Below are 13,702 nucleotides of genomic sequence, written 5' to 3'. Positions count from 1 at the left end.
AATCCCATTTTAATTTGAACCACATAAGTGGCACTTGTATAAGCTGTCTAAATATAAATGTTGGTGTATCTGCATCTTTGGGATCCCACTTCCACCTCTGGCAGAAATGGATTGTCATTGGTCTGGAGTGCTGGTGTAACCATGATGGTCTGTGATGGACATCTATGAGAGACAAGGTTTTTTTGTAATAATTTTTCTTGGACCAACAATTCCCTGTAAAGGAGGGGTCCCAGGTTCTGCCCTTTGCCCCTGCCACCAGATTTGGGTGGAAACGTACCTGTTATTAGCTTGCTCAAATGAATGTTAAATGTTACATAGAGAAAGGCCAATGGACAGAGCTTAGAGTATGGGGCTTGATCCTTTCTGAAGCAGTGCTCATCACAACTGAGCTACAGCCCTGCTGGTTTGATCTTTACCTCCTTAATTATCATTACTGTCAGATGACCTGATTAGGAATGGGGTGAAGTTTTACAGGAAACGTTGTTTCTATTAAAAATCAGTTGAAGCAGAGAATAAAATACTTATTAATGTCATCTTGGAAGTCTGCTGTTTGAAAATTTCCAGTCCATTTATAGAAGCAGTAAAACTGGAGCATTTTTTCAAAGTTTTATGCTTAATACTGCTTTCTGTCTCTCTGTAATACAACTAAGCATCCACACATGCTTCTTTCAGTAGCAATTATCTGTGTCCCTTTTTGCCTACCTGTCTCTTTATTGTGGTCCATATGCTTAGTTGCAGGTGCCCTAAAGAGATTTTCTTTTAAAATTACGTTGGCCAAAGGTTTATGGTGCAAAAATAACATGTAGGACATCTGAGCCTGCTTATTCTCACAACCTGCGTCCAGACACTTGATTCTTATTTATATATCTTGTTTTTGTGACCTTTTTACAAACACAAGCTTCTAGTTTTTCAAATAGATTTTAGTTGATTTCTTTAAGGTGAGCTGGAAGTGATGAACCGTACTGCAGTCGAGGAGTTCATTTTATTAGGACTGACCAGTGACCGGCATTTAGAGATGATCCTGTTCACGGTTCTCCTCATCATCTTCCTCCTCATCCTGCTGGGAAACTTCACTGTCATCAGCATCACCTTGGTTGACCACCGCCTCCAAGCACCCATGTACTTTTTTCTCCGGAATTTCTCCCTTCTGGAGATTTCCTTCACCTCCACATTCATGCCCAGGGCCCTTTATAGTCTCCTAACAGGGAGCAAAGGCATATCCCTCCCTGGTTGTTTCTTGCAGTTGTTGCTATTCTTCTATTTGGGCACCTGTGTTTTTTTCCATGTGGCAATGATGTCCTTTGACCGCTACGTGGCCATCTGCCATCCCCTGCATTACGCTTCTCTCATGAACAGCAGGTGTTGTGTTCAGCTGGTGCTGGGCTGTTGGGTGGCAGGGTTCCTCTTGATTTTTCCCCCCACCATTAAGATTGTCCGGTTGCCTTTTTGTGGCCCAAATGTCATAAACCACTTCTACTGTGACACTGCCCCCTTGCTTGAGCTCTCGTGTGTGGACACGTACTTCATTGAAGTCATGATGTTAGTTGCAGTTGTAATCATCTTAATGGATACTTTAACAGCAACCATTTTCTCCTATATTTGCATCATTTCAACCATTTTGCGTATCCCCTCTTCTGCAGGCAGGAAGAAAGCCTTTTCTACCTGCTCCTCTCACCTCATGGTAGTTATAATACTGTACTGCAGCTCCATCTTCAGGTACATCAGGCCAACTCAGAGAGGGGGCCAGGATTTTGACAAAAATGTTTCCTTTCTCTACTGTGTGGTGACCCAGCTCTTCAACCCCTACATCTACACTCTCAGGAACAAACAAGTCAAACAAGCCCTAAGAGATCACTGGGGCCAGGCATTTTCTCAGAAATTGGACTTGTTGAGGAAACCAGAAAGGCACATAATGAACACAGCTCTTCACTGACATCACACCAGCCTTTACATGCAGTGCACCCCATGGGGCAGAAGTGATACAAAGAGTTGATTTTGCCTGACTACATTTTGATTTTTGTATTCAGAGATTACAAGGCATGAAGCTAACACCAGGCTTTTGATCACACGATACAGGCCTTTCAGAACCACATACAGTAATGTCTTTCTGAGCCCAGTAGCACATTTCTGATTTAAAAATAAATGCCAGTCTCTATTTATTTCAGGTGAAGGATTCACAAGATTATTTGGACTATCCCCCCGCTCCATATGGCTATGCTTCTTATATTTTAGAAATGTTGTTTTTTCTTTTATATTTCTAGCATTTCCTTTTCCTAATTCACCATACTATTTGTCAGATAACAGCCTGAAAAGGGAGACCAGAAGGGTGGCTAAGTGTCCTCAAGTTGCCACTCTTTCTCTTAGTGGTAGTGGTAATCATAATGTATTATTTTTCTATCATCATTATGCCAGAAGTAGCAACAGAAGTAGTCATAGTCAAAGTATTAATACCGGCAGTATATTTTTCCTGGAGCACTTGTATATATCATCTGAGATAAGAACCTTTGGTTTAAAATCCTACTAGGAAGCATTTGAACCTCATCATGAGTGAATTTATCACGTATAACTAGAACCACACCTATTTTTAAGACCTGCTCTCTAAGTTGGTTTTTTCTCCTGTTAGACCTCTCTTCTTTATGCTTTATCACAGGAGCTATTGGGTCAACTGCACTGCCAAAAGTTATTCATAATGAAATAAACTAGCACAAGCATTTCTATTGGAAGATGGGCTGTGATTTAATTGTCTGGTATGAGTGAGATGAAACACCATTGAACCACAGATCTTGAAAGAGAATGTCTGCAGTCTTTGCCTGTCCTTCTTTTGCATTGATGTAGACCCCCTGATAAGGCAATAAAAACTCTTAGAAATAACAGCTAGCTTGTAACTACAGAAATAGAAAAGTAATAAGGAAATGTTTTTCAATCGCACACATGGAAGACCAAAGGAGTCAACTTCCAGGGTCCAAAGGTCACCTACACCTTTCCTTCCCAAGTGTTTTAAGTATGTCTTTTTTCTTGTACTGCATCAGTTGAATGCTAGCTGAGGCTGTGCTTCACTTTCCAATAAAATGGGATTCTCTTAGGTCAGACAGGTGTGCTGTAACTTTTAATTTGTACATCTCAGAGTGATACAAAGTGGTAATATTCTTGTCCTTAGTATATGGTAAATCTCTTCCGAACCATTTCTACTACTCAATATCTAGTACACACAAATTGAAGAGATTGCCCTTTAGAAAGTTTACTTCCTATCCAGTGATTCTCTAACAGGGTCTCAGAGGACCATGGGGCTCTTTAAGAAACTTTCTGGGGTGTTGTAGGGTGCTACTTAGTATTAGCACTGTTAGGTGTGCAAAGATGACTCACAAGATAAACCCAGTTTTCAAACAGATATTGAAAGTGTTAAAAACATGATGACCTGTCACAGCCTTTCTGAGTTCTCTGACCCAGAAGAATTGGTCTATTCATTTTCTTTCATCAACAAAGGAGTAAAAACTAAGAACTAACATTTTCTGAGGGTTGCTTTTAGCCTAACAAATTGATACCCATTGACCTAATCATTAGTGAGGTCAAATGCCAAAAAAATGGTTAGTTTTGACTATACAAGGGGACATTTTAAAATTACAATAGCATTGAATGAGAAAGCCTGGCCCTACTGTAGTCTTTGCTGCCAAAATTTTCTCTTCAAGTCGCCTTAGCATTCAGAACTACTTCTTTGAACTCCTTCAATGGATTCCCTTATAACACATTTAATCTAGGTTAAATTTGTCTTCATTTTCTTCAGGTTTCATGTGCCAACCAGATATTAACTCCCACTCACACCTGGCCCAGACATGGTCAGAGATCTCAGCTAGCATTGTTTGGGAAAAGCATGGGCAACTGGTACCTCCTAAGTCTGGGGTGGGACACCTGCCCCCATCGATGTCAGTGGCGGGGCTGGACATGGAGAGCTCCCTCAGGCACCACCATTGGTATCAACGATGTGGGCAGAGCTGGCAAGCTCCCACAGGTGCTGCTGGCAACAGCGGAAGCGGCAGCCTATCAGGGTGATCACGTGCCCTGCCATGCATCACCTATGAGGAAGAGTGCCCCAAATAGTTGCAAGATCACCCGGGAGCACTTCTCCAAATTCTCCCAACTCTCTCCCCTTATGCTTTACAGAAGACCATGCTTATTGTGCTGACCCCAATTATCTCAGATTATTCTTGCATTTTCTCCTACATATTCTCTTTATTGTTTTCTACCCTTTAATTACATTGCAAATCTTCTGGGACAAGCCACTAGGTTTGGCCACCAACACTTCAATCAACCCTGACAGTGGTGAGAAAAGTCCCTGCACCTTGTAGAAGGCCTCCGGTTAGGCCACAGGCCTCCTATTGGTCCACCCAGGTCATCTGGTCCTCTATTGGGACACCCCGCCCACCCCCGTGGGCAGATCAAGGCTGAGTTGGGGCTTCTTTTTGGTCAAGTCTCCAGGGGCAGCATGGTGAAAATGCATTTACCTGCAACTATTAGAGGTCTGGGTTCAAGACCTGAGGTCTATGGAAGCTGAGTCATCTGGGTCTTAAATGTAACTTTTCCCAGAACTGATGTGCTTCTTTTTAATTTCCTCTCTGTGGTGTAGCACTGTGAAAGGAAAGAGGGGTGCTCCTGTTCTGAGGAAATATTGATTGAGCCTCACCTGTTGACTTTTCTGGTCTTGGTGAAGCTTCTTGGTGACATTTCAGCTTTCTGAAATGGAAAGGGCCCACAGAACTTCAGTGGCTTTAGGGTACTTCAGCTTTTGGAAACCCCATGGACATGACATGTTTTCAAATCTAGATTGCTTGTAACCAACACCTGAACACATTTCTCATGCTTACATTCCCTTGTTGGATAAGAGAACGTTTGCTTAAATATTCCTATATTTATTTTCACAGAGCCCTTCTTAAGTATATGCTGAAGTGAATGATTTGGAACTTTATTCTACAGGATGTATTCATAGATTCATAGATTCATAGACATTAGGGCTGGAAGGGACCTTGGAAGATCATCAAGTCTAGCCCCCTGCCCCAGTGGCAGGAAGTCAGCAGGGATCATAGGATCCCAGCAAGATAAACATCCAATTGTCTCTTGAAGCATTTAAAGTGGGTGCTTGAACCACCTCCAGCAGAAGTCTATTCCAAACCTTGGGGGCTCAGACAGGAAAAAAGTTCTTCCTTATGTCTAGCCTGTAACAGTCATGGAGGAGTTTGTGATCATTCAAACTTGTCATCTCTTGGGGTGCTCTGGTAAACAGACTTTCCCCGAAATCTTTGTGAACACCCATGATAAACTTATAGGTGGCCACCAGGTCCCCCCTGAGCCTGCGCTTTTCCAGGCTGAAGAGTCCCATGGCTCTCAGCCGCTCATCATAAGGTCTGTTTTCCTGACCTCTGATCATGTGTGTGGCTCTCCTCTGCACTCTCTCAAGCTTCTCCACATCCTTTTTGAATTGTGAAGCCCAAAACTAGATGCAGTACTCCAGCTGCGGCCTCACCAAGGCCAAGTACAAGGGGAGAATGACGTCCTGGGATTTGCTTGAGAAGCATCTACGGATGCAAGCCCGCATTTTGCTTGCCTTACTAGCTGCAGCATCACATTGGCTCATGTTCATCTTGTGGTCAATCATGACCCCCAAGTCCCTTTCATCTGTAGTGCTAGCCAGCATAGCACTGCTGAGCCTATAAGGATGCTGTAGGTTTCTCCTCCCAAGGTGGAGAACCTTGCATTTTTTGGTGTTAAACACCATCAGGTCCTCATTCACCCATTTGCTGACCCTGTCAAGGTCTGCCTGGATCATCCTCCTGTTCTCAGGTGTGGATGCTTTACCCCAGAGTTTGGTGTCATCGGCGAACTTGGCCAGTCCGCTTCTGACACCAATGTCTACATCATTAATGAAAATGGTAAATAGTATAGGCCCTAGGACAGAGCCTTGAGGGACCCCACTGGTCACAGGGCACCACAACAATTGACTTCTATCAACCACCACCCTCTAAGTCCTGCTACGGAGCCAATTCTCCAGCTAGCAAATCGTGGTGGGCTCAAGGCTGTAGTTAGCCAGTTTTGCCAAGAGGTGATCATGGGATACCAGATCAAATGCTTTTTTCAAGTCAAGATACATGACATTAATCTCTTGTCCCTTGTCCAGGTGGTAGGTCACCTGGTCATAAAAGGAAATGAGATTGGTCAAGCAAGACTTACCCACAACAAATCCATGCTGGCTATCCCTCAGGATATTGCTAACAGCCAGTCAGTTAAGAATGGTCTCTTTGATAAACTTTTCTAGGATTTTCCCCAGGATGGAGGTCAGGCTGATGGGCCTGTAGTTTGCTGGATCCACTTTCCTCCCTTTCTTGAAGATAGGCACCACATTGGCCTTCTTCCAATCTTCAGGCACTTCACCAGAGTACCAGGAGTTCTCAAAGATCTGTGATAGCAGCTGAGCTATGATGCTAGCTAGCTCCTTGAGTACCCTGGGGTATAAACTGTCAGGGCCAGCTGACTTGTAGGTATCCAGCCTCTCAAGGTGTTCCTTCATGAGGTTAGCATTGATGGAGGGTAAGGAATCTCCCTCACCCAGGCCTCCCTGTCCCATAGTGGGCAGGGGCATCCCATGGAACTGGTGAAAAACTGATGCAAAGTACGCATTTAGTAAGTTTGCTTTTTCCTGGGCGTCGGTTGTCAGTTGTCCCATCTGGTTTAGCAGGGGTCGAATGTTGCCCTTGCTTTCCCCCTGGCTCCCCACATATCTAAAAAAGGACTTTTTATTGTCCTTGATATTTGTAGCTAGCTGGAGTTCTGTTGCAGCCCTGGCTTTCCTGGTTCGCTCCCTGCAGGACCAGACCAGTGCAGAGTATTTCTCCTTGGGGGTGGATCCAGTCCTCCATTCTTTGTAGGTCTTCCTTTTAAGACACAGGAGCTCCACTAGTTCCCTGGGGAGCCAAGGGGGTTGCTGTGCCCTTTTGCTGCCTTTCCTCCAAGACGAGATAGACTTTGCTTGCGCATGCAGGATTGCTCCCTTCAGGAGCAACCACTCGTCCTGAACTTCCCTCCCCTTTGGGTTGTGGCCCCTTAGGGTCTCACTGACAAGCCTCCTTAGCTTGTCAAAGTCAGCTTTCCTGAAGTTGAGGATTTCTGTATTGCTGACTGACTTGCCAGCTTTTTGGCAGACGGTGAAGGTGATCAACTCATGGTTACTGTCACCCAGCTTCCCTTTGATCATTAGGTCACTGATTAGGTTGTCCACAGTTGTTGGTACCAGGTCGAGCAGCGCTTTACCTCTCATTGGTCCATAGACCCCCTGCATCAGATAGACCTCATCCACGCACTAGAGAAAGTTTTGGGACCACTTGGATTTAGCTGAGCGCTCTTTACACAAGATGTCTGGGTAGTTGAAGTCTCCCATGAGAACCCAGTTGTGGCCTTGGCTCCACCACGATCTGCAGCCTGGGAAATTGGCTCCGTAGTTGGACCCAGAGGGTTGTAGTTGATGACAGTCACTCATCGTGGTGCCCTGTGACCAGTGGGGTCCCTCAAGGCTCTGTCCTTGGACCCATACTGTTCAACATCTTCATTAATGATGTGGACATTGGAATCAGGAGTGGACTGGCCAAGTTTGCCGATGACACCAAACTTTGGGGCAAAGCATCCACGCCAGAAGATAGGCGGGTGATCCAGGCTGACCTGGACAAGCTCAGCAAATGGGCAGACGAGAACCTGATGGTGTTTAACACCGAAAAATGCAAGGTTCTCCACCTTGGGAGGAAAAACCTGCAGCTTCCTTATAGGCTCGGCAGTGCTACGTTGGATAGCACTACAGAAGAAAGAGACTTGGGGGTCATCATTGACCACAAGATGAACATGAGCCTCCAATGCGATGCTGTGGCTAATAAAGCGACCAAAACGCTGGCTTGCATCCATAGATGTTTCTCGAGCAAATCCCGCGACGTCATTCTCCCCTTGTACTCGGCCTTGGTGAGGCCGCAGCTGGAGTACTGTGTCCAGTTTTGGGCTCCACAATTCAAAAAGGATGTGGAGAAGCTTGAGAGAGTCCAGAGGAGAACCACGCGCATGATCAGAGGTCAGGAAAACAGATCTTACGATGATAGGCTGAGAGACATGGGACTCTTTAGCCTGGAAAAGTGTGGGCTCAGGGGTGATCTGATGGCCACCTATAAGTTTATCAGGGGTGACCACCAGGATCTGGGGGAACGCTTGTTCACCAGAGCGCCCCAAGGGATGACGAGGTCGAACGGTCACAAACTCCTGCAAGACCATTTCAGGCTGGACATAAGGAAGAATTTCTTTACTGTCCGAGCCCCCAAGGTCTGGAACAGTCTGCCAGTGGAGGTGGTTCAAGCACCTACATTGAACACCTTCAAGAGTAAATTGGATGCTTATCTTGCTGGGATCCTATGACCCCAGCTGACTTCCTGCCCTTTGGGCAGGGGGCTGGACTCGATGATCTCCCGAAGTCCCTTCCAGCCCTGATGTCTATGAAATCTATGAAAGAAGCCAGAAGCTGGCCTGGCCCACAATGTAGGCTAGAAAGCCAGCTAGTGAAAATGGAAATGGAGGTGTCAGGGTGAGGGACAGGCTGGGGTGCGGGGTAGGGTGGAAAAGGGATGTAGCAGTGCAGGTAAAAGTGCAGAGGTAAATGTCTGCCAGGTCACAGTGTGCCAGAATTCCACTGTGTATATTGAGTCCATGAGTTTCTGTACCTACTACCTATGAGGCTGATGAAGTGGAACTCATAGGCCCAGCTCTGAAAAGTGGTTTGTACATTTAAACAATCACCTAACTTCATCAGCAGAACTGAAGCCATGATTTATCAAAGCCAACAAAACCCAACTATCTGTGGGGGCACATTCCTCATGAAAAAAATACTCTGCCTCTAGTCTCTCAGGCCTGATCCTGAGAGGGAACAAATTACAATGCAAAACACTTTTCAGAGCTGGGTTACCCTGCAGGTACCCCATGAGATCATCCCCTGTTGCTAGGACTAGGTCTAGCAGGGGTCTACTCCTGGTGGGACTGGACACCATCTGGGTTAGGTGGAGGTCCTGCACACAGTTTCCTCCTTGAGTGGCTTGTTTTGGCTGTATGTTCCTCCCAGCTGATATCTGGGTAATTTAGGTCCCCATGACCACTGCCTCCCTCACCTGTATGGCATCTGAAAGCTGCTTGGAAAATACCTCATCTAGCTCATCATCCTGGTGAGGAGGTCTGTAGTAGATGCCCACTACCAAGTCCTTCTCCCCTGCCCCCCGCCCAGATCCTGAACTACAATGTCTTGGTATTCCCCTTTAGCCTCATTTTAGTCAGGGTGGAGGCAAGGATAACTAAGTTATCTAGTTGATTGGATACAGGGTGTAGGAATGCTTGTGGGGCACACAGAATATATCCTTTCCCTGGATCTGGTGCAAAAATTCCATGAGGACCACCCCTTCCCACTAAAGAAAACCAGGACCAGCACCCCTAGGTGATATCACTGGAGGGGTGGTTATTATCAGCCTGCAGCCTTGAACCTGGGGCCTTAACCAATCTGCTACCTCCTCAACTGAGCACTGAAGCAGACGTAGGTAGTCAGAACCAGATATTTGGTCCCTGGGTTCCCCAGACACACCTGGCTTACTGGCTCTCCTACACTTGGGCTCTGATCTTAGTTATTTCTTCTGACCCTGTATGACCCTCCCCCCCCCCCCCGACTCCGCATGACACTCTTACCAAAAGGGGGCTGAAACCACCTAAATGCCATGCCAGGTGGATGACTAAAAAAATGTCACTGGAATGACTATAAGGAAATAGAAGCCCACCCCAAACTGCTCCAAGCCAATTGTATTGATGATTAAAAATGGCAGTAGTAGTTTGAGCAAGCAATTCTTTCTCTCTCTCTTTCTTTCCTTTGTTGTTCTATCTCTTTTTATTTCATATTGTCCATCTGCCAGTCTGTTCACACCTCTGTCTATTATTATATTATTTATTTATGTATCCTGCTAACTAGTGGGGATCACGGAAACATGGTGGGACTCAATGCATGATTGGGCGGTGAATGTCAAGGGCTATAGGCTGTACAGGAGGGACAGGATAGGAAAGAGAGGTGAGGGTGTGGCACTCTACATTAAGGAGGAATACACATCCTCATCAATTAGCAAGGAGTCAGGGGAGGGGCACTCTGAAGTGCTTTGAGTTAGAGTACAAGGCAGTCAAGGGGAAAGACACTTAACGGTGGGAGTCTACTACAGACCTCCCAACCAAGGAGAAGAGCTTGACCAGGAATTCTTGGGTCAGCTAACAGAGGTAGTGAAGGCTAAGGATGTGGTAGTCATGGGGGACCTGAACTTCCCAGACATCTGCTGGGAAGAACAGTCAGCCAGCTCTGAACGCTCACGTAGGTTCTTGGCCAGAGTGCAGGACCTCCATCTAACCCAGGAGGTGCACAGCCCCACCAGGGGAGATGCCTTGTTGGACCTAGTGCTGGCCACAGGTGATGACCTGGTGAGGGGGCTGCGGGTCCTTGACCACCTGGGCGACAGCGATCATTGCCTGTTTGAATTCATCATCCAGCGCAAGGTGGCAAAGGCATGCAGTAAGGCAGTGGCCCTAGATTGTAGGAGGGCAGACTTCAACGAGCTAAGGAGGATAGTTGGAGAAGAGCTGATGTCTCAGAGGGGAGGGGAGCCAGGTGTCCAAGGAGAGTGGTCGCTCCTTAAGGAGACAATCCTCCAAGCTCAAAGGAAGGTAATCCCAACCAGGATCAAAGGGAACAGGAGAGCACACAAGCCTCCGTGGCTCACCAAAAGCATTCGGGAATGTCTCCTTGCTAAAAAGGAGGCTTACACCCAATGGAAAGAAAGGGTCATCACCAGGGATGACTATTCTGCAGTTGCTTAGGGATGTAGGGGGGTAGTTAGGAAGGCCAAGGCAGAGATGGAACTGGGACTAACTTCCCAGATTAAGGACAATAAGAAGTCCTTTTTTAAATACGTAGGGGGTAAAAAGAAGGTCCCGGGTAATGTGGGGCCCTCGCAGGACGCGTTGGGAAATTTGGTCATCACACCACAAAGCAAAGCTAACATGTTTAACGATTTCTTTGCCTCCATCTTCCTAAGTAGGGACCAGAACAGCCACCTCCCTCCTGGGCCCCTCTCAGGCCCTGGGGGAGGCACACCTGGGCCAAGGGTTAGCAAGGATTTAGTTAGGGAGCTTCTGGAGGGGCTGGACATATTCAAGTCAGCTGGTCTGGATGATCTCCACCCTAGAGTTCTAAAGGAATTGGCTGAGGTCATTTGAGGACCCCTGGCATGGCTTTACAAGTGCTCGCGGTGCTCAGGAGTAGTGCCGGAGGACTGGAAGAGGGCCAACGTAGTTCCCATCTTCAAAAAAGGGAGGAAGGAGGACCCAGGAAACTATAGGCCGGTTAGTCTTACCTCGATCCTAGGCAAGCTGTTCAAGAAAATTATTCTGGCACACATCCAGGAAGGGCCAGCAGGGGACTGCATGCTTAGGGGCAACCAGCATGGGTTCATCAGTGGCAGGTCCTGTCAGACCATCCTGGTGGCCTTTTACAATCAGATCACCAGATCATTAGACGTGGGGGTAGCAGTGGATATAATCTTCCTGGACTTCCGGAAGGCTTTCGACACTGGCTCTTACCCCGTTCTCATTAAGAAACTGGGGGGCTGTGGTGTAGACACCCACACAGTCAAATGGGTCACCAATTGGCTGGAGGGCCGCACCCAAAGGGTGGTACTGGATGGGTCCTTCTCAACCTGGAAGGACATGGGCAGTGGGGTTCCGCAGGGCTCGGTCCTCGGGCCCGCACTGTTCAACATCTTCATCAGTGATTTGTACAAGGGGGTAAAAAGCACCCTGTTCAAATTTGCTGATGACACTAAGATGTGGGGGGATGTGGGCACACTAGAAGGAAGCAACAGGCTACAATCAGACCTAGACAAGCTACAAGGGTGGGCAGATGAGAATAGAATGGGATTCAACACAGACAAGTGCAAGGTGATGCACCTCGGGAGGAACAACCGACATCACACCTAGAGGCTGGGGAACTCCCCTCTTGTCAGCACGGAGGCGGAAAAGGATCTTGGAGTCATAATTCACTCCAAGATGACAATGGCCGGCAGTGTGGTGAGGCAGTTGGGAAGGCCAACTGCACCTCGTCATGCATCCACAGATGCATCTCGAGCAGGTCCAAAGAGGTGATCCTCCCCCTCTATGCGGCACTGGTCAGGCCACAGTTGGAGTAATGCATCCAGTTCTGGGCACCACACTTCAAGAGGGATGTGGACAGCATGGAGAGGGTCCAGAGGAGGGCCACTTGTATGATCAGGGAGCAGCAGGGCAGGCCTTATGAGGAGAGGCTACGGGACCTTAACCTGTTCAGCGTCCAAAAGAGAAGGCTGAGGGGGGATCTCATGGCCTGTTACAAACTAGTCAGGGGGGATCAGCAGGCATTGAGGGAGTCACTGTTCCCCTGAGCACCGCCAGGAGTGACCAGGAATAACGGTCACAAGCTGGCAGAGAGTAGGTTTAGGTTAGATATCAGGAGGCGCTACTTCACGGTCAGGGCGGCTAGGGTCTGGAACCAACTTCCAAGAGAAGTGGTGTAGGGTCCTACCCTGGGGGTGTTTAATAGGAGGTTAGATGAACACCTTGCTGGGGTCGTCTGACCCCAGTACTTTTTCCTGCCATGGCGGGGGATCAGACTAGATGATCTACTCAGGTCCCTTCCGACCCTGCAAACTATGAAACTACCTGTAGCTAACTAACTAAACAGCTGGATTAGATTCTGTTTCACATACTGAACTCACCTGGCCCTCACCTACCTATGTAAATGCTGTGGTTGGCTGGCCATTGTGCAGATTTTGCATTATCTAGCCCCCACCCCAGAGCTCCCTTAATGCTTAATCACTGAAATCACTTGCTTTGAAGGAGTTTTCTGTCCTGCTGGGTAAAATGGACAGAAAACAGTGGGAAAGTATATGCTCCAAAAATCCAGTCCTGGACCCAGGGACCTCTCCCACTGACCACAGAGGGCCACTCTCCCTTTGACTTGCTTGTTTCTTCCCAGCTCCACATATCACCCTCCTTTGACATTCCAGTTGTGGTAGAAACATAGAGCAATTCAGAAATGTGCCCAGAATACAATCTGTGGAGAATGGAAGAAGTCGGTGAGATGCAAAGGAACCATTCCTGGAAAGAAAAACTAAGCAGAGATGGACAGTTGTTTTGGATGCAGAACATAGCTCTTTATCCAGACAAATGTCCAAAGTCCCAAGAGTCTACTGCTTCAAACTGTTTTGAAGATGTCAGTTTCATTAAATCCATTTGACAGTTCAGGAAACTGAGGTACAAGGAAGGGAAATGACTTACTTAGTGATACCCCTCAGGCCAATTTTAAAGCCACTGACTGAAAATATATCTCCAGTATCCTAAAGCTCTTTCACTTGGCAGTACTTCAAATGAGAAGTCAGTCTGTGCAATTTTTTTTAGCCAGTAGGGCAAAGGATTTTCACAACATCCTTCCTTTCCCCTAAACTTCTTCAGGATGACAGCTGATTTTTTTAAAAGAGTCCTCAGCCAAGCTTCTTAGCTAATTGGTCTCCCAGCGTCTGAACCAGTGGCAAAGATGGATCTCACACATCCAAACCCCTATACATGACAACTTAAA

At 46.9% G+C, this 13,702-nt stretch overlaps 1 protein-coding gene across 1 annotated transcript; it reads left to right on the top strand.

Annotated features, from left to right (window-relative positions):
- Positions 1–952: 952 nt before the first annotated feature.
- Positions 953–1,933, top strand: LOC149862539 (olfactory receptor 6C4-like). Its single transcript, XM_090053981.1, has one exon. The coding sequence runs from the start codon at positions 953–955 to the stop codon at positions 1,931–1,933; it is 981 nt and encodes a 326-aa protein (XP_089910107.1).
- The last annotated feature ends 11,769 nt before the right edge of the window (positions 1,934–13,702 follow it).

Source organism: Crocodylus siamensis, chromosome 6 (assembly GCF_052110815.1).
Source record: "Crocodylus siamensis isolate JL-2025a chromosome 6, ASM5211081v1, whole genome shotgun sequence".
Taxonomy (NCBI): Eukaryota; Metazoa; Chordata; order Crocodylia; family Crocodylidae; genus Crocodylus; species Crocodylus siamensis.
This window is presented reverse-complemented; position numbering and strand designations above follow the sequence as displayed.

Bases quoted from the DNA above. Each gene is read 5' to 3' on its own strand.
- LOC149862539 (XM_090053981.1), top strand. From the start codon at position 953: ATGAACCGTACTGCAGTCGAGGAGTTCATTTTATTAGGACTGACCAGT.